We start from the raw sequence: 22,849 nt of genomic DNA on the forward strand, positions 1-22,849 counted from the left end.
TAAAGTTGGATAAATATGAACTGAATATAAATTAGGTTATTGGATTTATTGAATAATTTTACTTTCTGAAAGCATATAAAGAACCAATATTAATATATAATAGAGGTTATTGCCGCATTTTAGAATGAGAGATGTACTTTATATTTTTCTGCCTTTCTAATATTCAAAAATATTAAAAATATTGATGTTTGTTATGCTAAAAGAGAGTTAATGTAATACATAGAATTCTGATGGGAATCAAAGAATTAAACTATGAGGTCCCAGAATGAACAGGAACTAAGGTAGTATTAGGAATTTCTCTGGTATTTCCCTTTCATGTTTATCTACTTCTCTTTGTATCCCGTTGGTTCATTTTTACCTAGTTGGCTTCTTCTGACCCTCAGCTACCTCAGAATGACTACCACAGCCCCATCTCTGTGTGACCTTTCAGCACATCAACTATATCCCTTTAGTTTAAATTCCCAAGAGAGAAAGAAAACCTGATTAGTCCAGTTCCTCTTTGCAACCCACACTATACAAGTCACATCTTGTGATGAGCATGGATTGTAGCTAAACTGGGGCCCAGAGCCTGACTGTGTCTCTTGGCAAGAGGCATAGTCATATGTGCGCTGCCCTCTCAGCAGGGACTGTGGGGAGGGCTTCCCCCTGAAGCGGGTGAAGGGAGGTGAGGCAATACATGTCTTATTTAACTTAACATCTCTACGTTAAACATCATTTAAAGGTTACTGGATACCTCAAAATTACTTTTAGCCCAGAGATGAAACTATTTTGAAACTCCTTGGGGATTTTGTTGTTCATGGTTTTTCCCTTCTGGAAATTTGTACATTTTTCTCTGTATTTATGTTCCCCCATTCTGTTTGCTGTACCTTATTTCCCTTAATCTTAAAATGTCACATTACCCTTTATTTGATTTAAATATGTCATAAGAAGTGAAGTGGCATAACTTTAGCTGTTAGAATTATTCAGTTTTTATTCACCTGATTGGAAATCCTTTTTATTAACTGAACTTTGGTGTTTGAAGAGGATGGGTCAGTGATTGTGGGCTCTATCAAGTGAAAAATGAGTTATATTTTTAAAATACCAATTTATTATAAAATATGTAAAGCAAGAACATTTATAAGTAATGGGTTTATTTTTATTGTATTTAAGAAAGAAAGTCTTCTCTCTTAAAAAGAGAAAATGTCTTCCGTCCAGGTGCTGTTACTTACCCATTCTCAGCTATGCTCAGATATTTCAAACCTGGGACTCATTTCTGCCATGGAAGGAATTATTTAAGAAGCAACTGACTAGGTCAGAACTATGCCTGAAAATATTATAGGGTTAAGTACCAATTCCTAGTAATTTTAAGCCAATCTTCAGTTAGAAACAAACAACGAAAACACATAGTTTTAAAAGTAAATTTGTATTTGTTTTCCTAATCTTTTTTTTTTGTAATACTTATTTTATAGCTCGGTCATGAGCACCGACAGTAACTCATTGGCACGTGAATTTCTGACCGACGTCAACCGGCTTTGCAATGCAGTGGTCCAGAGGGTGGAGGCCAGGGAGGAAGAAGAGGAGGAGACGCACATGGCAACCCTTGGACAGTACCTTGTCCATGGCCGAGGATTTCTGTTACTTACCAAGCTAAATTCTATAATTGATCAGGTAACATTTTTATATCAAATACTTATTTTCATCAATATATGATAGTTAACCATAGCTATATGGTTTTGGGTTACATAGTTTCTGAAGCCTCCTTGAGATAAAGTCCAGTCTTTCATGTTATTCCACTAAAAAAAAAGTGGACCTATTTATAACCATATTATTTGAATACTTTCAAAACATCTGAAATATCTTAGAATTATGAATTGCCTAAGAACTAAATGGTTTCATATATACTATGCTTTTTATCATAATATCAGTGAGATAACTATGGTTCTTAGTAGAAATATGACATAATCTTATATCCCTGTATCTTATGTCAGAAACATGATGAATTTTCATTTTCAATAAATATCAAGTATGTTTTTGAAAAATTTTTGGAGGCTGCTAGTTCTGGAGTGAAAGCAGAGTCTTTTTATGTGAACTAATAATTACTGAGTCCTTTAGCTTGTATACATCTAATTTTTCAAACGTTTTTGGCTTAAAGTATGGTATGACCATATGGTTTTGCTGTTTTCTTATTATAAAATTAACAGTTTTAAAACTAGTTGAGACTAGATGTTTTAATCTAACCTACTTTTACAGATGAGAAAACAGATCCAGAAACATTAAGTACTCACATAAATTAATTTTAAGGCCAAATGTGATTTATATCTTTATTTCATTTTAGTAGAAAATGAATAATTATTTTGTGAATGTAAAACTCTACAATCTGCTTTCAGGGAACTAATTAATATAGTTAGTTGAAAAAATAATAAAGTGTTTGTAACACCAATATGATGGATTTTTTTTAACACTTTGAATGTTACCAGCTTTAGATGTAAAATTGGCCATCATTAAATAAAATTTCTTTGCTATGAAAGCATTTTACTAATAAGTACATATATTGAGGAAATATGGAGACTAAAACAGTACCTCTGTTTTCACTGTAAGCTAAGGAACATAGCAAATACAAATTAGGAAGCATTTACTTGTCATGGAATTTTTCAGGACATTTGTAGGTTTATGGTTTTTTTTTAGAGACACAGAGTCTCGCTCTGTCGCCCAGGCTGGAGTGCAGTGGTGCGATCTCGGCTCACTGCAACCTCCACCTCCGGGTTCAAGTGATTCTCGTGTCTCAGCCACCTAAGTAGCTGGGACTACAAGTGTGCACCACCACACCCAGCGAATTTTTGTATTCTCAGTAGAGATGGGGTTTCACCGTGTTGGCCAGCTGGTCTTAAACTCCTGACCTCAAGCAGTCTACCCCCGTTGGCCTCCCAAAGGCTGGGATTACAGGTGTGAGCCACTGCACCCAGCCAAGTTTATGTATTTTTATTCTTTTTCATGAGTGTGATTTGTTAAATGAGTGATTAAATATAATTTTATTTTTATATATTTGTATGACTTTTCTGTAAATAAAATTTAAAATCAGAAAAAATCATGTTAGACCATGTGTAGTGATTTATTTTGAAATTTTGATTATTTAATATGTACACCATGCTCTGTTCTTCTTCTTCCCCACAATAAAAAAATTCAATGCTTTGTCTTTTTAAAAATATACCATATAAATAGCATCAGTAATAGTAAATGTCGAGGAATGACTCTAATAAAATATGTACAGTACTTCTGCATGGAATTCTATAAAACATTATTGAGAGAAACTAAAGAAGACCCAAATAATTGGAGCATTATATAATGTTCATGTATTGAAAAAATCAATATTGTAAACATACATGTTTTCTCCAAATCTGTAGATCCCAATTTAATCCCAATCAAAATCTTAATAACACATTATTAAAAATAACATTATTGAGATAATTCACATATCTTAAAATTCACCCATTTTATGTGTACAATTCAGTAGGTGCATCTGTACACATAAAATAAGTGCATCTGTCACCACAGTTAATTTTGGAATATTTTCATCACCTCCAAAAGAAACTCCATACCCTTTAGCTATCGTTCCCCTATCCCTTCCATTCCCCTACCCCTAAGCAAACACTAATCTACTTTCTATCTCTCCACATTTTATGCTTTCTCTTTTATGTCATGAAATGTCTTTTAATGTATTACTAAATGACTGAAATAATTCATGTCATAACAGCAGCAATAATTTTTCTTTTGGGAATATTTTGCTAGTCTGTAGTGTTAGCCATTCTAAAAGAATATGAAGTAGTATCTTATTGTAGTTTTAGTTCACATTCCTCTAACAACTAATGATGTTGAGCATTTTTTCATTTGCTTATTGGCCATTTGTATATCTTCTTTTATGAACGTCTGTTTAAAAGTTTTGTGCCATTTTTAAGGTCGGGTTATTTATCATCAGTTGTAGCAGTTCTTTATGTATTCTGGATCCAAGTCTATTGGATTCCAAATACGGTATTTTCTTTGCGTATATGGTAAAGAGAATACTTTCTCTTGTAAGTCATAAGATATATTTTAAGGTATTAAATGACTAAAATTATTTGGGTCATAAGTTAAATATTTTTTTCCTGTGGTGGTATTTTTTAATCCCTTCTTTCCACCTAGTCACTTTTTGGAATATCTGTAGCAATAATAGTAGGAACAGTAGATGTGCGTTTGGAGTGAAAATAAATAGCCATTTAAAACATAGGCCTTTATCAACATTTAGTTCTTTCAATTAGGAAATGGAGAATGAATTTTTGAGTTTTTAAGGGGAATTAATTGAATGAGATTTTATCATTTAAGATGAAATCATAACACTAGACACATAGTTGTATGTTTTAGGAGGAAATTTAGTTTTTCTATCTGTGCTTCTCATGAATAGGAGTACTTCTTGAGTACTCTGGGGTGATTTAAGCCCTTTCCCACCAACTGTAGTCCTTTTGCTTTATTAATATTTATTTATTTATTTTTGAGACAGAGTCTCACTTTTTCACCCAGGCTGGAGTGCAGTGGCACAATCATGGCTCACTGTAACCTCAGCCTCCAGGATTCTAGAGGTTGTCATGTCTCAGCCACCTAAGTAGCTGTGATTACAGACATGCGCCACCACGCCCGGGCTAATTTTTTAAAATATTTTTAGTAGAAACAGGGTTTTGGCATGTTGGCCAGGCTGGTCTCAAACTCCTGGCCCCAAGTGATCTGCCCGCCGTGGCCTCCCAAAGTCCTAGGATTACAGGTGTGAGCCACTGTGCCCAGCTTATTAATAGACATTTAATATAAAGAACTAAATAGACTTTTTATTGAGGTATAATTTGTATACAGTAAATGCACAGATAATGTGTATATAGTTAGATAAATAGTGACAAATACACCTCACATCAATAGTCCCAATCCTTTGGGAGGCCGAGGTAGGTGGATTACTTGAGGCCTGGAGTTCGAGACCAGCCTGGGCAACATGGCAAACCCCATCTCTACAAAAAAATACAAAAATTAGCCAGGTGTGGTGGTGTGTGCCTATAGTCCCAGCTACTCAGGAGGCTGAGGTGAGAGGATTGCTTGAACCTGGGGGGATCAAGGCTGCAGTGAGCCATGGTCGTGCCACTGCACTCTGGCGTGGGTGACAGAGTGAATTGAAACCCTGTCTTAAAAAACAAAACAAAATCCAAATATTTACACCTGTGTCATCACCACTCAGATCATTGTTTAGAATATTCCCGCTATCTTAGAAAGTTTTGTCATGCCTTTTTTTCAGTCAGTCCCTCCCCTTCACTCACTGCAAGACCACCACTGTTGTGACTTTTAGCATCTAAATGTAGCTTTGGAATCATGTAGTATGTACTCTCATGTCTCTGAAATTCATCCATGTTGTTGCATAATTCAGTAGTTCACTACTTTTTAATTTCTGATTAGTATTTCGTTGTAAGGGTATACTGTAATTTATTTAACCATTCACCTGCTGTTTAATCTTTTGAGCTGTATGCATTTGGCTATAATGAATAAAGCTGCTTTGAACATTCCTATAAAAGTCCTTGGATATGTTTTCATTTCTCCTGGGTGAATATGTAGGCATACAATTTGTGGGCAAAGGGTAATGTTTGTTTAATTTTGTAAGAAACTGCCCAACTGTTTTGCAAAGTAGTTGTACCATGTTTCATTCTTAACAGCAGTGTATGAGAATTCCAGTCCTGTATCCTCTCTAATATTTGATATTGCCAGTCTTTTTAGTGTTAGTCATTCTAAGTGAATATGAAGTAGTATCTCATTGTAGGTTTAATTTGCATTTTTCTGGCAATTAATGATGTTGAGCACTTTTTCTTTGTCTGTATTTATGGGTCTTTCTAGACTGCATTATGTTCCACTGATCTTTCATGTAGTCTTTTGTCAGTACCCTGTCTAGATTACTGTAGCTTTTATAAAAATAAGTTTGGAAATTAGATTTTGTAAGTTGTCTAATTTTGTTCTTGTTTTTAAAGAAAGTTTGGCCATTCTAGATCCTTCATATTTTCATATAAATTTTAGAATCAACTTGTTATTTCTACAAAATGCACACTAGGATTTCAGTTGAGATGGCATTGAATCTATAAATCAGTTTACAGAGAATTGACACTTAACAATGTTGAGTTTTCCAATGCATGAACATGATATCAAACTCTATGTCTTCTTTAGTTTGTTTCTCTGCACTATTGAGTGGTTTTCATTGTAGAGGTCCTGCCTGTTGTTTGGTTAAATTTATTCTAAATATTTTATTCCTTTTTGATGCTATTATAAATGGTATTTAAATTTTTTTATTTTCCTGTTTGTTGCTCATAGAAATACAATTGCTTTTCGTATGTTGATCTTGTGTCCTGTGCCTTTGCTAAATTCATTCATTAGATTTTGAAACTTTTCTGTAGATTCCCTAGGATTTTGTATGTAAATAATGATGTCATCTGTGAATGACAATTTTACTTTTTTCCCAATTTGTATGCCTTTTATTTTGCTTTCCTGACTTTTGCACTGGCTTCTAGTACAAAGGCAGATGGAAGTAGTGAAAGTGGACATCCTGGTTTAGTGTCTGACCTAAGGAGAAGCATGAGGTATTTCACCATTAAATGTGATATGAACTCTCAGTTTTTCTTAGACACCTTTTATCAGAATGAGGGAATTTTCTTCCATTCCCAATTTGTTGAGAGTTTTTATACTGAATGGATGTTGAATTTTGTCAAATGCCTTTTCTGCATCTGTTGAAACTATCATATGATTTTTCTTTTTTATTCTGTAATGTAGGTGAGTTATCTTGATAGTTTTTGTTGTTGTTGTGGTTTTTTTTTTTTTTTTTTGAGACAGAGTCTCAACTTTGTCGCCCAGGCTGGAGTGCAGTGGTGCGACCTTGGCTCACTGCAACCTCTGCTATCCAGGTTTAAGTGATTCTCCTGCCTCAGCCTTCCAAGTAGCTGGGATTATAGGCGCCTGCCACTGCACCTGGCTAATTTTTGTAGTTTTAGTAGAGACGGGGTTTCACCATCTTGGCCAGGCTGGTCTTGAAGTCCTGACCTCGTGATCCACCCGCCTCAGCCACCCAAAGTGCTGGGATTACAGGCGTGAGCCACTGCGCCTGGCGGTAGTTTTTAAATGTTTGCATTCCTGGAGTAAATTCCATTTTGTTCATAATTTATTATGCACGGAAATTTTAATCCACTTATTCTTAGGGAAAAATACTTTTTTTAAATATCAAAAACATTCTTTTTAATGGTTAAAGATGACAAAGTTGAATATTTCTACCATACCACCATGCCCAGCCTATCTTTGCTTTTAATCTCGGCACCCGTATCAACTAGATGAGTGACTTTAGTTAGTCACTTAATTGCTCCAGAGCACAGTATCCTCATCAGTAACATAAGGACATTCAGCTGGATGACTTAAGGGATTCTTCCAATATAAAAATTGTCTCTGTGTGATATTTGAAAATAATGGCTTCTGGTTTCTTCTGTGCCCTATTGCCAACATATATATCAAAATTGGACTAGTATACATGACCATGTGTTATAAATACTACTTTTTAAAATTTCAATGATAAATAATTTCCATACCTATTGCACTCTGTGGATGTTTTATAAAGTTGTTACTTATGTTGCTGAGTAAAATGTGAAGTTTTACCAAAGGGGGTTGTACATTTATGAACAAAATGTAATTCAAACATTATAATAGGTTTTTAAAAATCTTTGGCTATTTTCTATGTAGGAGAGTACTTTATTCTTCCTACACTTTTGTAGTATTATCACTTTAATGTATAGTACTGCTGAAATGGCCTACCTGTAGTGATATATAAAATAAATAGAAAAATATCAGACCTTTAGAAGTGTGGCTACAGTTTATTCACTGCTTTACTCAGCAGACCATTAAGTACCTACTATGGCCCAGCACCTCTGCTAGATGCGGAGATGAAAGGACAGCGACTGTCTTTACCAGGAGCTCTTCTCTTTTGAAGAGATAGATAAATATGACAAAACAGTGTAAAAAGTATTTGGTGAATGTAGTGGAGAGGGGTCATCAGGAACTGCTTCTTAGATATTGACATCCCTAAGTAGGAATTGGCAATGTAAAGAGGCAGGAAACACCAGACCAGAGGAATTGCACATGAAAAAACACAGGGGCTAGAGAAAACGCAGCACATTCAATGAACTACAAGTAGTTTAGTGAAGTTACAGCGAAGACTGAACTTTGCTTTGCTTTTGGTAAAACGGGGATTGGCTAGTGGGGAAACCTGAAGGGCAGAGGCCATGACATGGCAAGCCTTGTATACCATGTGAAGAAGTCTTAATTTTATTCTGAAAACATTGGGGAAATTTTAAAGCAAGGGAATAGGCAATGAGAATTATTCTTCAGATTTGACGAGTGAGTTAATGGTAAAATTGGCAAGAGTTGTTTCAATAGGAGAATAATGAAAACTTTTAAATGTAGTAAAGGTAATAATAAATGAGCATTAATTTACTATATCTAGTTCTGCAGTTTCTATTCACACAGAAACCTAGTTCTATCTATGTATGATTGGTCTGACAGGAATGAGAGGATGTAGGGGATGTTGGCATTCCTACTTCTTGGAGTAGTGAGAGTGTGATCGCAGTGGAAATCTTAACCACTCGACAGTGGTGCTATCCATAGAGAGTAGATAATTCATTGAATTATTCCCCTTTTAATTAATCCACCAATTATCCACCCAGACTGATTGAAGCAATGAATATATCAGTTGATTGTGGTGTAACAGACCATGTTCCAAAACTTAGTGGCATAAAACAATGATTTATTTGCTCGTGATTCTTTTGAGTTGGCAGTTCTGGCATGGCTCAGCTGGAATAGCCACTTTGGCTCCTGAGGTATCAGCTGGTCTTACATCTGAGTTTGCAGTCAGTTAGCAGATTAACTGAGGGCTATTGGGTGGGGCTGGGCTGTTGGCCAGACTGCCAACATGACATCCACATGGCTTCTCATCTTTCAGTAGGCTAGACTCAGCTTCTTTACATGATAGTGGAAACATTCCAAGAGGGTGCAGAAGCTGCAAGAAGTCACATAACAACATGTTGATCACATTCTATTGGTCAAAGCTAGTCACAAGTTCAGCTCAGATTTAAGGGATGGGGAAACAGACTCTATCACTTGATAGGGGGAACTGCAATTAATTTGTGGCTGTGTTTAACCTACTATGGTCTCTTCTCTGACCAAAATTATTATTATTCCTCCTACGCTCACTCCCCTCTGTGCCTCTTGAAGTATATTATTCCATCGTGACCTCAGGCTTGAATTGATGATCTCATGGTATGCCTCAGTTCTGGATACACATGAGGCTTTCACATATAGTAATTTTGTTGCAGCTCTTCTTGATTGAGAAACTTGTGAATTAGACAGGTCATCTGCTTGTCATATGCCCTATATACAACAATGAGATAGGAGTAAGTTAATTGTAGTAAGAAGAGGGACAGGAGAGGGACATAGCCTTCTCTCGGCCGTAGCAGTCCTGAAATCCAGTCAGTACATGTTGTCATGGCCCCTGTTCTAGGGTCTGGGAATATACTTTTCTTCTGTGGGAGTGGTTCCCTAATCCATGTTTCTCCAGGACTCTTGGTTCCACCCTATGAGGTGTCTTCTCTTTTCTATAACAGATAGCCCATAATATACAGCTTTCTCACCTTGCTTCCTGCCTGTTGAAGAGTAGGGGCCCAGAGGCCGTTTTTCGTTTTGAACTGTCTCTATCCTATCCCTTTTAGGCCAAGCTGTTAGTATGTTTTAATAACCAACTTTCTTTAAAATGTTGTGAGTTTCCTGTGAATCTTAGTGGGGTTCTCTCTGTGCCTCAAAAGCCACATCTATAATAGTCTTTGAGACAGCCCTCTCTGCTTTGTGCAAAACAATCCCCTAAAGATTCCTAGTAGTACTTTTTTCTGGGTGATAGGGTCTACTACGCACCCCCTGAGTCTTTCTGGAGTCTTAAAGAGTATTATGGCCGTTTAATAACCACTCTTTGGCTGCAGGGGAGGTGGGGCAGAATGGGAGCTGGCTGAGCAAACTACGGCCTACAGGCCAATCCTGTTGCCATTGACTTGTTTTTGTACAATGTACAAGCTAAGAATAGTTTTTGCATTTTTAAAGGGTTGTCAAACAGAAGAATATGCAACAGAGACCATATATGACTCACCAAGTCTGAAATATTTACTATCTGGTTCTTTACATAAAAAGGTTGCAATTCCTGGTCTAATTCGAGAAAAACTGTTAGCATAATGTTTATCACTGGGAAAAACAGTACATATAACATAACTATCCTGACTCATCAAAAACATTTGATAAAAGGTCTAAAAACAAATTAAGCTTAGAATAGAGGATTTCTTTCGTATACAAAGATTAGAAGAACCAATTTTTTTTTCTTTTTTGAGACAGGGGCTCAGAAAAAAAGACTCTGTCATGCAGGCTGGATTGCATTGGCATGATCGCAGCTCTCTGCAACCTCTGCCTCCCAGGCTCAAGCAATCCTCCCACCTCAGCCTCCCAAACAGCTGGGATTACAGGCATGCATCACTATGCCCAGCTAATTTTTGTATTTTTTGTGCAGATGGGGTTTCACCGTGTTGCCCAGACTGTTTTCGAGCTCCTGAGCTCAAGCAACCACCCTCCTTGGCCTCCCAAAGTGCTGGGATTGTAGGCGTGAGCCACCATGCTCAGATGCCAATAATATTTTTAATAAGAAGTTCTACGTGGGACCAATACAAGCATAATTCTTTATTACTATTTGCATTTGATATTATGTTTTAAATACATGTAGTGGTAAAGTGGAATATGAAAGCTAAATGTGGGAAAGATGGAGAAATAAAAATACTATTTTTTAAAGTAATGTGTACAGAAAAATCCAAGAACTCATCCAGAAAACTATTCAACAAAGTTGTTTGTTTTTAGCTGCAGCTATACAGCTAGAAAAGGAAAGAGAAAGATCCTATTTGTAGTACTAATGTAGAAACTTTCATATATGTGTATATACACATATATTAGAAATAATTATAAAATTCTGATAGAAGAAATAAAAGACTTAAATAGTCCATACACGTATATTCCTGCTTATGCATGGAAAATCAAATTTAATTAGCATGTCAAGATACACATTTAATGTAATATCAAAAATACCTATTAGGCTGGATGTGGTGGTTCACCCCTGTAATCCTAGCACTTTGGGAGGCCAAGGCAGACAGATTGCTTGAGCCCAGGAGTTCAAGGCCAGCCTAGGCAACATGGCAAAACCCCATCTCTACAAAAAAATACAAAAATCAACCAGGTGTGGTGGCATGTGCCTGTAGTCCAGCTACTTGGGAGGCTGGGGCGGGAAGATCACGTGAGCCTGGGCAGTGGAGGTTGCAGTGAGCCATGATTGTGCCACTGAACTCCAGCTTGGGTAACAGAGTGAAACCCTGTCTCAAAAAAAAAAAAAAAAAGAAAAAAAAAGAAAAGAAGATAAATACCTATTAGCTTTCCATCACATTCTGGATAGAGTCCAAGTTCCTTATCATGTCATCCAGAAGTCCTTGAACCCTAGCCATCTGGTGCCCATGTGCCCGTGCAGCTTCCTAGACATCAGTCTGGTTTGTGGTCTCAGCCCTTTCCCCTGTGACTGACTTGCCCATTTCCTCCCATCCCACCACTTCTACTTCTGAATGGCTAGGATAGGCAATTCGTTTAAAACCCAGTCTAAACAATAGTTATGAAAAGGCCAGTGCCTGGCACCTTGTTGGTACTTGAAATATGTTTCTTGAATGGAAAAATTACCTCAATGAAAGTTACTTTACTGTTTGTTGTTTCTATGGGGAATTTTATAAAGGTGTAACACAGTTATTTTCCCTGTAGAAAGGAAGACATAAAAATGTAAGTATTGGCTGGGCACGGTGGCTCACGCCTGTAATCCCAGCACTTTGGGAGAATGAGGCTGGCAGATCACGAGGTCAGGAGATTGAGACCATCCTGGCTAACACGGTGAAACCCCATTTCTACTAAAATTACGAAAAGATTAGCTGGGCATGGTGGCAGGCGCCTGTAATCCCAGCTACTCGGGAGGCTGAGGCAGGAGAATGGTGTGAACCCGGGAGGCAGAGCTTGCAGTGAGGCGAGATCACGCCACTGCACTCCAGCTGGGTGGCAGAGCGAGACTCCATCTCAAAAAAAAAAAAAAAAAAGTATTAAATAAGAGTGGTATGTTATTGGCTGATTTCTCTTGATTGGGTGGTCTAGAAATAGCAGGGAATGGATCTGTTCATGGCATATATTGTCTAATATGGCACATTGGGAACGTCCCACTTGGATGTCATGAGGGAACACCTCATTCCCCTGGGTTCTGTGACTATTGTGTGTACAAAGGACCTTGGGAGATAAAACTTGGAAGATAAGATCTTGGTTTGAAATAGAGGGCTGCAAAGGCTGGTTCAATATATGCAAATCAGTAAATGTAATCCAGCATATAAACAGAACCAAAGACAAAAACCACATGATTATCTCAATAGATGCAGAAAAGGCCTTTTACAAAATTCAACAACACTTCATGCTAAAAACTCTCAATAAATTAGGTATTGATGGGACGTATCTCAAAATAATAAGAGCTATCTATGACAAACCCACAGCCAATATCATACTGAATGGGCAAAAACTGGAAGCATTCCCTTTGAAAACTGGCTCAAGACGGGGATGCCCTCTCTCACCACTCCTATTCAACATAGTGTTGGAAGTTCTGGCCAGGGCAATTAGGCAGGAGAAGGAAATAAAGGGTATTCAATTAGGAAAAGAGGAAGTCAAATTGTCCCTGTTTGCAGATTACATGGTTGTATATCTAGAAAACCCCATTGTCTCAGCCCAAAATGTCCTTAAGCTGATAAGCAACTTCAGCAAAGTCTCAGGATATAAAATCAGTGTACAAAAATCACAAGCATTCTTATACACCAACAACAGACAAACAGAGAGCCAAATCATGAGTGAACTCCCATTCACAATTGCTTCAAAGAGAATAAAATACCTAGGAATCCAACTTACAAGGGATGTGAAGGACCTCTTCAAGGAGAACTACAAACCACTGCTCAAGGAAATAAAAGAGGATACAAACAAATGGAAGAACAGTCCATGCTCATGGGTAGGAAGAATCAATATCATGAAAATGGCCATACTGCCCAAGGTAATTTACAGATTCAATGCCATCCCCATCAAGCTACCAATGACTTTCTTCACAGAATTGGAAAAAACTACTTCAAAGTTCATATGGAACCAAAAAAGAGCCCGCATCGCCAAGTCAATCCTAAGCCAAAAGAACAAAGCTGGAGGCATCACACTACCTGACTTCAAACTATACTACAAGGCTACAGTAACCAAAACAGCATGGTACTGGTACCAAAACAGAGATATAGATCAATGGAACAGAACAGAGCCCTCAGAAATAACGCCACATATCTACAACTATCTGATCTTTGACAAACCTGAGAAAAACAAGCAATGGGGAAAGGATTCCCTATTTAAAAAATGGTGCTGGGAAAACTGGCTAGCCATATGTAGAAAGCTGAAACTGGATCCCTTCCTTACACCTTATACAAAAATCAATTCAAGATGGATTAAAGACTTAAACGTTAGACCCAAAACCATAAAAACCCTAGAAGAAAACCTAGGCATTACCATTCAGGACATAGGCATGGGCAAGGACTTCATGTCTAAAACACCAAAAACAATGGCAACAAAAGCCAAAATTGACAAATGGGATCTAATTAAACTCAAGAGCTTCTGCACAGCAAAAGAAACTACCATCAGAGTGAACAGGCAACCTACAAAATGGGAGAAAATTTTTGCAACCTATTCATCTGACAAAGGGCTAATATCCAGAATCTACAATGAACTCAAACAGATTTACAAGAAAAAAACAACCCCATCAAAAAGTGGGCGAAGGACATGAACAGACACTTCTCAAAAGAAGACATTTATGCAGCCAAAAAACACATGAAAAAATGCTCACCATCACTGGCCACCAGAGAAATGCAAATCAAAACCACAATGAGATACCATCTCACACCAGTTAGAATGGCAATCATTAAAAAGTCAGGAAACAACAGGTGCTGGAGAGGATGTAGAGAAATAGGAACACTTTTACACCGCTGGTGGGACTGTAAACTAGTTCAACCATTGTGGAAGTCAGTGTGGCGATTCCTCAGGGATCTAGAACTAGAAATACCATTTGACCCAGCCGTCCCATTACTGGGTATATACCCAAAGGACTATAAATCATGCTGCTATAAAGACACATGCACACGTATGTTTATTGCAGCATTATTCACAATAGCAAAGACTTGGAACCAACCCAAATGTCCAACAATGATAGACTGGATTAAGAAAATGTGGCAAATATACACCATGGAATACTATGCAGCCATAAAAAATGATGAGTTCATGTCCTTTGTAGGGACATGGATGAAATTGGAAATCATCATTCTCAGTAAACTATCGCAAGGACAAAAAACCAAACACCGCATGTTCTCACTCATAGGTGGGAATTGAACAATGAGAACACATGGACACAGGAAGGGGATCATCACACTCTGGGGACTGTTGTGGGGTGGGGGGAGGGGGGAGGGATAGCATTGGGAGATATACCTAATGCTAGATGACGAGTTAGTGGGTGCAGTGCACCAGCATGGCACATGTATACATATGTAACTAACCTGCACATTGCGCACATGTACCCTAAAACCTAAAGTATAATAATAAAAAAAAATACTTTATTGCTAAAAAATGCTAACCAAAAAAAAAAAAAAAGAAATAGGGGGCTGCAAGTTCTAATTTGCCAGGGTGCCCACAAATTAAGAGTAAAGGATTCTATCACTTCTAAAAGGACAGAATTACAAATGTGGTTTCTTTGGGACCAGAAAGGATAAATCTGGGAATAAATGATACCCAGATATTAATAAAAAAGTAATACACCCAGAGGATTGAAGAGAACTTCCCCAGTGATGAATTGTGTTTGAAATTGTGGTAATGAAATGTGAAGCAAAGACTTGTTTCCCCCCAGTGCTATATTGGGCATCAGGGTGGTGTGGGATGCCCTCTTCAGGACTACAATTCCAGCAGAGGGGCCAAAACTCAAACATCTGCACTTGCACTTGCCTCATTCTCATTCTTTCAAGGCCCATGGTTTGTAAGAACTAACTCACTTGGTGAAATGGGGGCAACAGGAATGTTCTTCCTTTCTCTTGAGGGGGAGAACAGCAATTTTGGGTTCGTGTGGGAGGAGAGGCTCCACAGAAGAGGTGTTGCTGGGTCTGAGCCTTGAGGGTACTTGAGAAGCCCTCAGCTGAGTGGGAAGGACCTTGTGTCATTCAGAGCTCTGCCAGGAGTCAGGAATGCCTATTCACGCAGCAGTGGTGATTTGCCAGTATGTGGAGCAAGGGCTGAATTATCAGTACAGCGTGTCCGTAGCACTTTCTCAGACCCTTGAGGTTTCTGCAAGCTCCATTAGAATGCTATTAGTTCACCTGCCAAAGATAAAGACTCAGATTAGGAGGACGCTACTGGAAAGATATGCCAAAAATTGGTTTATCTTTTTTTTTTTTTTGAAAAGACCATGTATATTTTTATTGGCATCTTTAAAAATGTTGAGGTATACTGAGTATGAGCTATACATGGAAATGTTATCTATACATCTTTAGGTTTATTATTTGGAAGTAAAGTACTTGGAAATGGGGCCCTTTTATATGTTTTATTTTGCATCTAAAATTTAAAGTCATTCATGCAGTGAATGGTTATTGAATACCCAACTCCATGTTAGGTGTTGGGTGGCAGAAAAGGGGGTGATTGCTGAGGACTAGGGCCTGAGCCCTGGAGTCCATGCCCTGAGAGAAGACTGAGAAATATGTTTGGGAAAGTTTCCCATCATATTTAGAGATAAACCTGAACTCCTTTATGTGGTCCACAAGGGCCCATTAGATCTGACGCTGCCTACCTGTCCAACCTACACCCTCCAGCCTTGTCTCCTAGCCCTCTCCCTCTTGCTATGTATGTTTCAGCCACTCTCCTTCTTTCTTTTTTAAAAAAAGGTTGTAATATGTAATTCCTAAGTTAAAATAATCATGAAAATAGTCATGAAATAATTAAAGTTAATTATAATCATGAAGTGACAAAAATAATCATGAAATGACAAATTTCTGGAAAAATGTACATCACAAAATTGACATGTGTGTATAAATCTCAAAAAATCGTCACAGAAAATATTGTAAAACTTACGTATTTTCTCCTTCAAGGGCTTAAGGGACAATTCTATTGCCAGTGGATTCCTTCAAACTCTTAATGAATAGATCATTTTTGTGGTAACAAATACGTTTTTTTTACTTTTATTTTACGTTCAGGGGTGCATGTACAGGTTTGTTATATAGGTAGATTGCATGTCATGGGGTTTGGTGTACAGACTGTTTCATCACCCAGATAATAAGCATGGTACCCAATCGATAGTTTTTTGATCCTCACCCTTCTCCCACCCTCCATCCTGAAAGAGGCCCCAGTGTCTGTTCCCTTCTTTGTGTCTATGTGTACCCAAGGTTTAGCTCCCACTTATAAAGTGAGAACATGCATTTGGTTTTCTGTTTCTGTGTTAGTTCACCTAGGATAATGACCTCAGCCTCCATCCATATTGCTACAAAGGATACGATCTTGTTCTTTTTTGTGGCTGCACAGTATTTCATGATGTATATGTACCACATTTTCTTTATCCAGTCTACCGTTGATGGGTATTTAGGTTGATTTGTTATCATGAATAGTGCTGTGGTGAACATAAGCACACGTTTGTCTTTATGGTAGAATGATTTATATTCCTTTAGGTATATACCCAGTAATGGAATTGCTGGGTTGAATGGTAGTTCTGTTTTAAGTTCTTTGAGAAATTGCCAAATTGCTTTCCACAATAGCTGAACTAACTTATGTTCCCACCAGCGTTGTATGAGTGTTCTCTTTTCTCCACAACCTCACCAGCATGTTTTTTTTTCTTTTTTTCATTTTTAATAGCCATCCTGACTGGTGTGAGATGGTATCTCATTGTGGTTTTGATTTGCATTTCTCTAATGGGTAGTGATGTTGAGCATTTTTTCATATGCTTGTTGGCACGTGTATGTCTTCTTTTGAAAAGTGTCTGTTCGTGTCCTTTGGCCACTTTTTAATAGAGTTGTTTGTCTTTTACTTATAAAGTTGTTGAAGTTCATTATAGATTCTGTATATTAGACCTTTGTCAGATACATGGTTTGCAAATATTTTCTCACACTCTGTAGGCTGTTTACTCTGTTGATAGTTTCCTTTGCTGTGCAGAAGCTCTTTAGTTTAATTAAGTCCCACTTGTCAATTTTTGTTTGCATTGTGATTGCTTGGCATCCTTCGCCATGAAACCTTTGCCAGGGCCTATGTCCAGGATGGTATTTCTTAGGTTATATTCCAGATGGTTATAGATGTGCAGCTTTATTTCTGGGCTTTCTATTCTGTTCCATTGGTCTCTGTGTCTGTTTTTGTACCAGTATCATGCTGCTTTAATTACTATAGCCTCGTAGAGTAGTTTGAAGTCAAGTAATGTGATGCCTCTAGCTTTGTTCTTTTTGTATAGGATTGCTTTGGCTATTCAGTCTTTTCTTATTCCATATGAATTTTAGAATAGCTTTTTCTAATTCTTTGAAGAATGTCATTGGTAGTTTGGAATAGCATTGAATCTGTAAATTGCTTTGGGCAGTATGGCTTTTTTTTTTTTTTTTTTTTGACAGAGTCTCTCTTTGTCGCCCAGGCTGGAGTGCAGTGGTGTAATCTCGGCTCACTGCAACCTCCACCTCTCAGGTTCAAGTGATTCTCCTGCCTCAGCTCCCGAGTAGCTGGGACTACAGGCATATGGCATCATGCCTGGCTAATTTTTTGTATTTTTAGTAGAGTTGGAGTTTCACTGTGTTTGCCAGGATGGTCTCGATCGCCTGACCTTGTGATCTACCTGCCTTGGCCTCCCAAAGTGCTGGGATTACAGGTGTGAGCCACCATGCCCAGCCTTTTTTTTTTTTTTTGAGATGGAGTCTTACTTTGTCGCCAGGCTGGAGTGCAGTGGCATGATCTTGGCTCACTGCATCCTCCTCCTCCCGGGTTCAAGTGATTCTTCTGCCTCAGCCTCCTGAGTGGCTAGGAATACAGGCACGCACCCCCACGCCTAGCTAATTTTTGTATTTTTAGTAGAGATGGGATTTCACCAGTTGGCCGGGATGGTCTCAATCTCTTGACATTATGATCCACCCGCCTCAGCCTCCCAAAGTGTTGGGATTACAGACGTGAGCCACTGCGCCCGGCCCCATTTTAACAATATTGTTTCTTTCTATTCATGAATGTGGAATGTTTCTCCATTTGTTTGTGTCGTCTCTGATTTCTTTCAGCAATGTTTTATAATTCTCATTGTAGAAATCTTTCACCTTCTTGGTTAGCTGTATTCCTAGGTATTTTATTCTTTCTGTGACTGTTGTGAATGAGATTGTGTTCTTGGTTTGCCCCTCAGCTTGGGTGTTGTCGATGTATAGAAATGCCACTGATTTGTGTACATTGATTTTGTAGCCTAAGACTTTGCTGAAGTTATTTATCAGATCTAGGAGCTTTTGAGCTGTCTTGGTTTCTATGAAAAGCCAAACCCATTCCCAACACTTCATATACTTGCTAGGAGCCCTTTTCCTCCAAATCTTTTCATGGATTCCTTCTTCTCATCAATTAAGTATCTGCTCAAATAGCCCATCTTAAATAGCCTGTCTAAAATGTTACCCTTTTTGTCACTCTGTAATCTCTTCCCTAGATAATTTCCTTCATAGCACAGCATTATATCTGAAATTTTCTTATTTTTACCCATTATTTTCTGTCTCCTGTGCTAGGAAGTAGGCTTCATGAGGATATGGATATTGTGTTCACCACAGCATTTGAAGTACCTGACACAGTGCCTGGCCTGTTTAGTAGGGGGATCAAGAAATACTTGTTTAATGGATAAAAGAGGAAAATGGGCATTCAGACAGTAACACTTCAGCAGGGTGTTTGCTGGAATGGAAGCAAATCAGGAACATGACAGCTAACTTTACTAAGGGAAGCAGGTAGGGTGTTAGAGAAGTCTCCCCACAGAGGAACTAAAAACCTAGAGAATGAGTTGCAGTTTGGCAGATGGGAGGATGGGGATGGAGAATTGCAGAAACAGTGTATGTGAGGAAGACCTATTGGGAGCACAGAGACCAGTAGTTTTCGGGGGAAACCCTTACCAGCTAGATGTATGGGGAGGGCTCATGTGTGGTGGAGGGAGCTGACACTGGACAGCTCAACAGGAATCATTGCCATGAAGGGTTTTCTATGCCTAAAAAGAGGTTTAGATTTTACCAAACCCCTTTTTTGAAGAATTCTGAGCCTTTTCACAACCAGGACACCAGAAGGAATAGTCCGAATGTCCTATCTTTACTTTCTCACTTCCTTTGACTCTTCAGCCTATTGTAATTGGAGTTGCACCCAAATCACTCCATTAAAGCCGTTAGTTAAGGGGCATTCCAGTTGCTAAATGCTTTTCGGCCATCATGTCACACAGTGAAAGGGCAACAGCTTTGGCCCTGCTGACTCCTTTCTTTCCTGAACTGGTCTCTTCCTTGGTTTCTCTGGTTGTACTTCTTTTTCTTGGGGCTACTTTTCAGTAGAAGCCTTTTCAGGCTTTTCTTTAGCATTGCCCATCTTTAAGTCTTTAAAGTCCATAGTTTCATTCTTGGTGGTCTTCTATTGTCATTCTATATTCTCGCCCTGGGTAAACTCACATATGTTCTTGCCTTCCACCCCAATTACTCCTAAATCTTGTTATTTACTTCATATTTTTTTAAGTTCCACATCTATATATTTACTGTATACTAAAAAGCTGTCTTCATTAGGATAGCCCATAGACATCTCAGACTCCACATGTCTAAAAAGTGAATCCATCATCTTTATCCCAACCTAATACCACTTGTAAATTTCCTGTCTTGGTGAATACATTATCAGCTACCTAGTTGCTGAAACCAGAAACCTGTGGGTCCTTTTAGATCTTTTTTTTCTCCCTTATGTGCCATAGATAATCAACTGCAAGTTATTTTAGTTCTACCTTAACAGTTTCTCAAATATGTCTCCTTTTCCCTTCTGTTGTTGGAGTACTTCAGAAAGTCATCATCTCTGTCATCTGGATTATTGTTTCCCTGCCTCTAACACTGCTTCCCCTTCCAACTAATTCTGTTCAGCAAATCTGATTGTGTCATCATGCGACCCCCTCTCCCACTGATTGGTGTAAGGCAAGAACTCAAACTTGATTTGTCGTTAAATCCTTTACTACCCATGTCCCAGGTGTCCCAGGTCTAGCTCTCTAGCTCCCATTCTCCTTCCATACTTCTGATAATGACTGCTCCTTTTTCTGAACTCCTAAACTGAATGCTTGTACCACCCCTGGATACTTACTCATACTACATGCCTTCTGCTGTTCTTTAACTGTTTATGTGTATGTATTTTATGGACCAAATGAGGGGACCTTCTCCAGGGCTTAGACCATATCCTCCAGAAAGGGTAAGACAGTATTTTTGTGGACATAGTGTGCAGTCAATAAATATTTATTGGATTACATTCACTAATAAGTCTTTCTCTCCTTATATATTATTTATTAATAATGTCAATTTCTCTTTTTAAAATTGTCTTGGAGTTTTACATTTAACTGCATGAAGGCTTCACATTTTTCTAGTAACTTTGTAGCATTGCTTTGCTAATTAATAGGGCTTTTCATTTTCACCTAGCAAATCTGTTTCTTCATAGGTGAGGAATTCTTGCAATGTGCATGTTGGTAATAACAGCTATTTTTGGAAATATCAGCAAGAGTGTGCTAAATACTGTCAAATACTCTTAGATTCTTCTATCATTAGAAAGGCTTATAAACTTAAAAGTATCACAGCTTTAACTGGATTGAAGATAGGTTAATTTTATTCTTAGCTTTTCAAATGCAGCCTTTCAAGAAAAAGGATTTTTTGGTTCAGTTTAAGACAAGATATTAGGAACTAATGTGTCTTATCGCCTTAGAACATGAAGGATTCTTTTGTTACTGACATAGGCATTGACATGTAGAGAAGAACTCCTGACTCTTCTTCTGTCTCTCCTTCCACTGGTATGGAAGATACCTGTCCAAGAAGAAAAGGCAACAGGTATGCTTTTTCCCTTTATCATATCACTTGTGTTATCAAAATTTCATAGAAAAGTTACTTCTGCCTGAATGTTTGATTCTGATTCAGATTCAGAACAGTATATGTTATTGTGATTTATTCATACTAAAGATGAAAAATTATTTAGGCAAACACATTTTTCTTTCAATAATACAAAAACCATGGTGCTTCTTGGGGGAAGTACTTGAATATAATGATGGTTAGAAAATGTATGAAAAAGCAGAAACACTTACCTTCAGAAGGAGTGAGTCTAGGTGTGCAGCATAACATCAGAAAAATGGATAATGAAAAGTTGGAAGTGAAAAGTCTAAATAAAGAAATTAAAGTTTCTTTGCTTACTTTAAGGACTGCTTTCTATTACCAGTATTCTGTAAGTGACTTTTGCAGTATTTGTTTTAGCTTAGTTTTTCTAGTGTTGCCTTTAAAGTATAATTTTTTTTTTTTTTTTTTTTAGACAGAGTCTCACTCTGTCGCCCAGGTTGGAGGGCAGTGGAGTGATCTCGGCTAACTGCAACCTCAGCCTCCCGAGTTCAAGCAATTCTTGTGCCTCAGCCTCCTAAGTAGATGGGATTACAGGCGTGCACCACCATGCCAGACTAATTTTTGCATTTTAGTACATACAGATGGGATTTCACCATGTTGGCCAGGCTGGTCTCAAACTCCTGACCTCAAGTAATCTGCCCACCAGAGCCTCCCGAAGTGCTGGGATTACAGGCATGAGCCACCGTGCCCAGCCTAAACGATACATTTAATGTAATATTTTGTTTCAAGCTTGGGTAGAATTATTATATGTAAGGTCAATAGATATTTTTAATTTATGATTTTGAAGAAATCATATGTCTATAAAGGACATGAAACTTTAAATGTTTCATTGGAGAGATTAATAATTTTCCTCTTGACCCTTTCTTGTGACATGTGACTTGTGAGATGTTTGAAGATCTCTCAGGTTAAAAAAAAAATTATTGTATTTTAATTCCCGTATTTTTAGTGAATTTCATGGAGCTTTTTTTAAGGAGGTATCTAAGGTTTTATAATACTGTTTTTCTGCTTATTTATTGATTCACTAACTCTGCTTTTATTTTTTTCTGAGTTTGCAGAATTCACAAATTGTTAATCACTTAAGAAATCTGATTAATGCTCTTTGGAGGAAGTTGTCTTCATTGTCTGCATCTTTTGCTTGGGTGGAATTTGTCAGACTCCTTTTAATTTCTCCTCTTCCCATCTGGTTTGCTTTCCCTGTCTTAGTAAAGCACAGATTTTTTTATTTACAGATTTTAATTTATTCACTCTAAATTACAGCTACTTTTTTATATAGCTCTTACTACATACTGCAAAGAGAAAGACTGATTTAATTATCTTTTTAGTTAAAGGGAGAATTCATTCATTTCCCCTAAGAAGTAGTTACTGAGTGTTGACCATGTGCCAGACCCTATCTAGGCACTGGGGATGAAATAATGATGTCTATACCTGGTGCCTAGTTCAGTGCTGAAACATTTGAGAGATAATTTGAATAAAGAATTCTTTAAACCTCAGTTTTGGAGAACATTTGGCATATAGTGTATGATTTTGAAATAATTTAAGAAAAA

The 22,849-nt window shown here is 37.8% G+C and overlaps 1 protein-coding gene across 1 annotated transcript in view; it reads left to right on the forward strand.

The window, feature by feature from the left end:
* Positions 1-22,849, forward strand: part of LYST (lysosomal trafficking regulator) — a 213,551-nt gene that overhangs the window by 34,762 nt on the left and 155,940 nt on the right. The window contains exons 3-4 of the mRNA XM_054448938.2: positions 1,449-1,647; positions 21,155-21,245. Coding sequence (XP_054304913.1) covers positions 1,456-1,647; positions 21,155-21,245 — 283 coding nt within the window. The 5' untranslated portion in view covers positions 1,449-1,455. The remainder of the gene's footprint in view (positions 1-1,448; positions 1,648-21,154; positions 21,246-22,849) is intronic.

Source organism: Pongo pygmaeus, chromosome 1 (assembly GCF_028885625.2).
Source record: "Pongo pygmaeus isolate AG05252 chromosome 1, NHGRI_mPonPyg2-v2.0_pri, whole genome shotgun sequence".
In the NCBI taxonomy this organism is placed as follows: domain Eukaryota; kingdom Metazoa; phylum Chordata; class Mammalia; order Primates; family Hominidae; genus Pongo; species Pongo pygmaeus.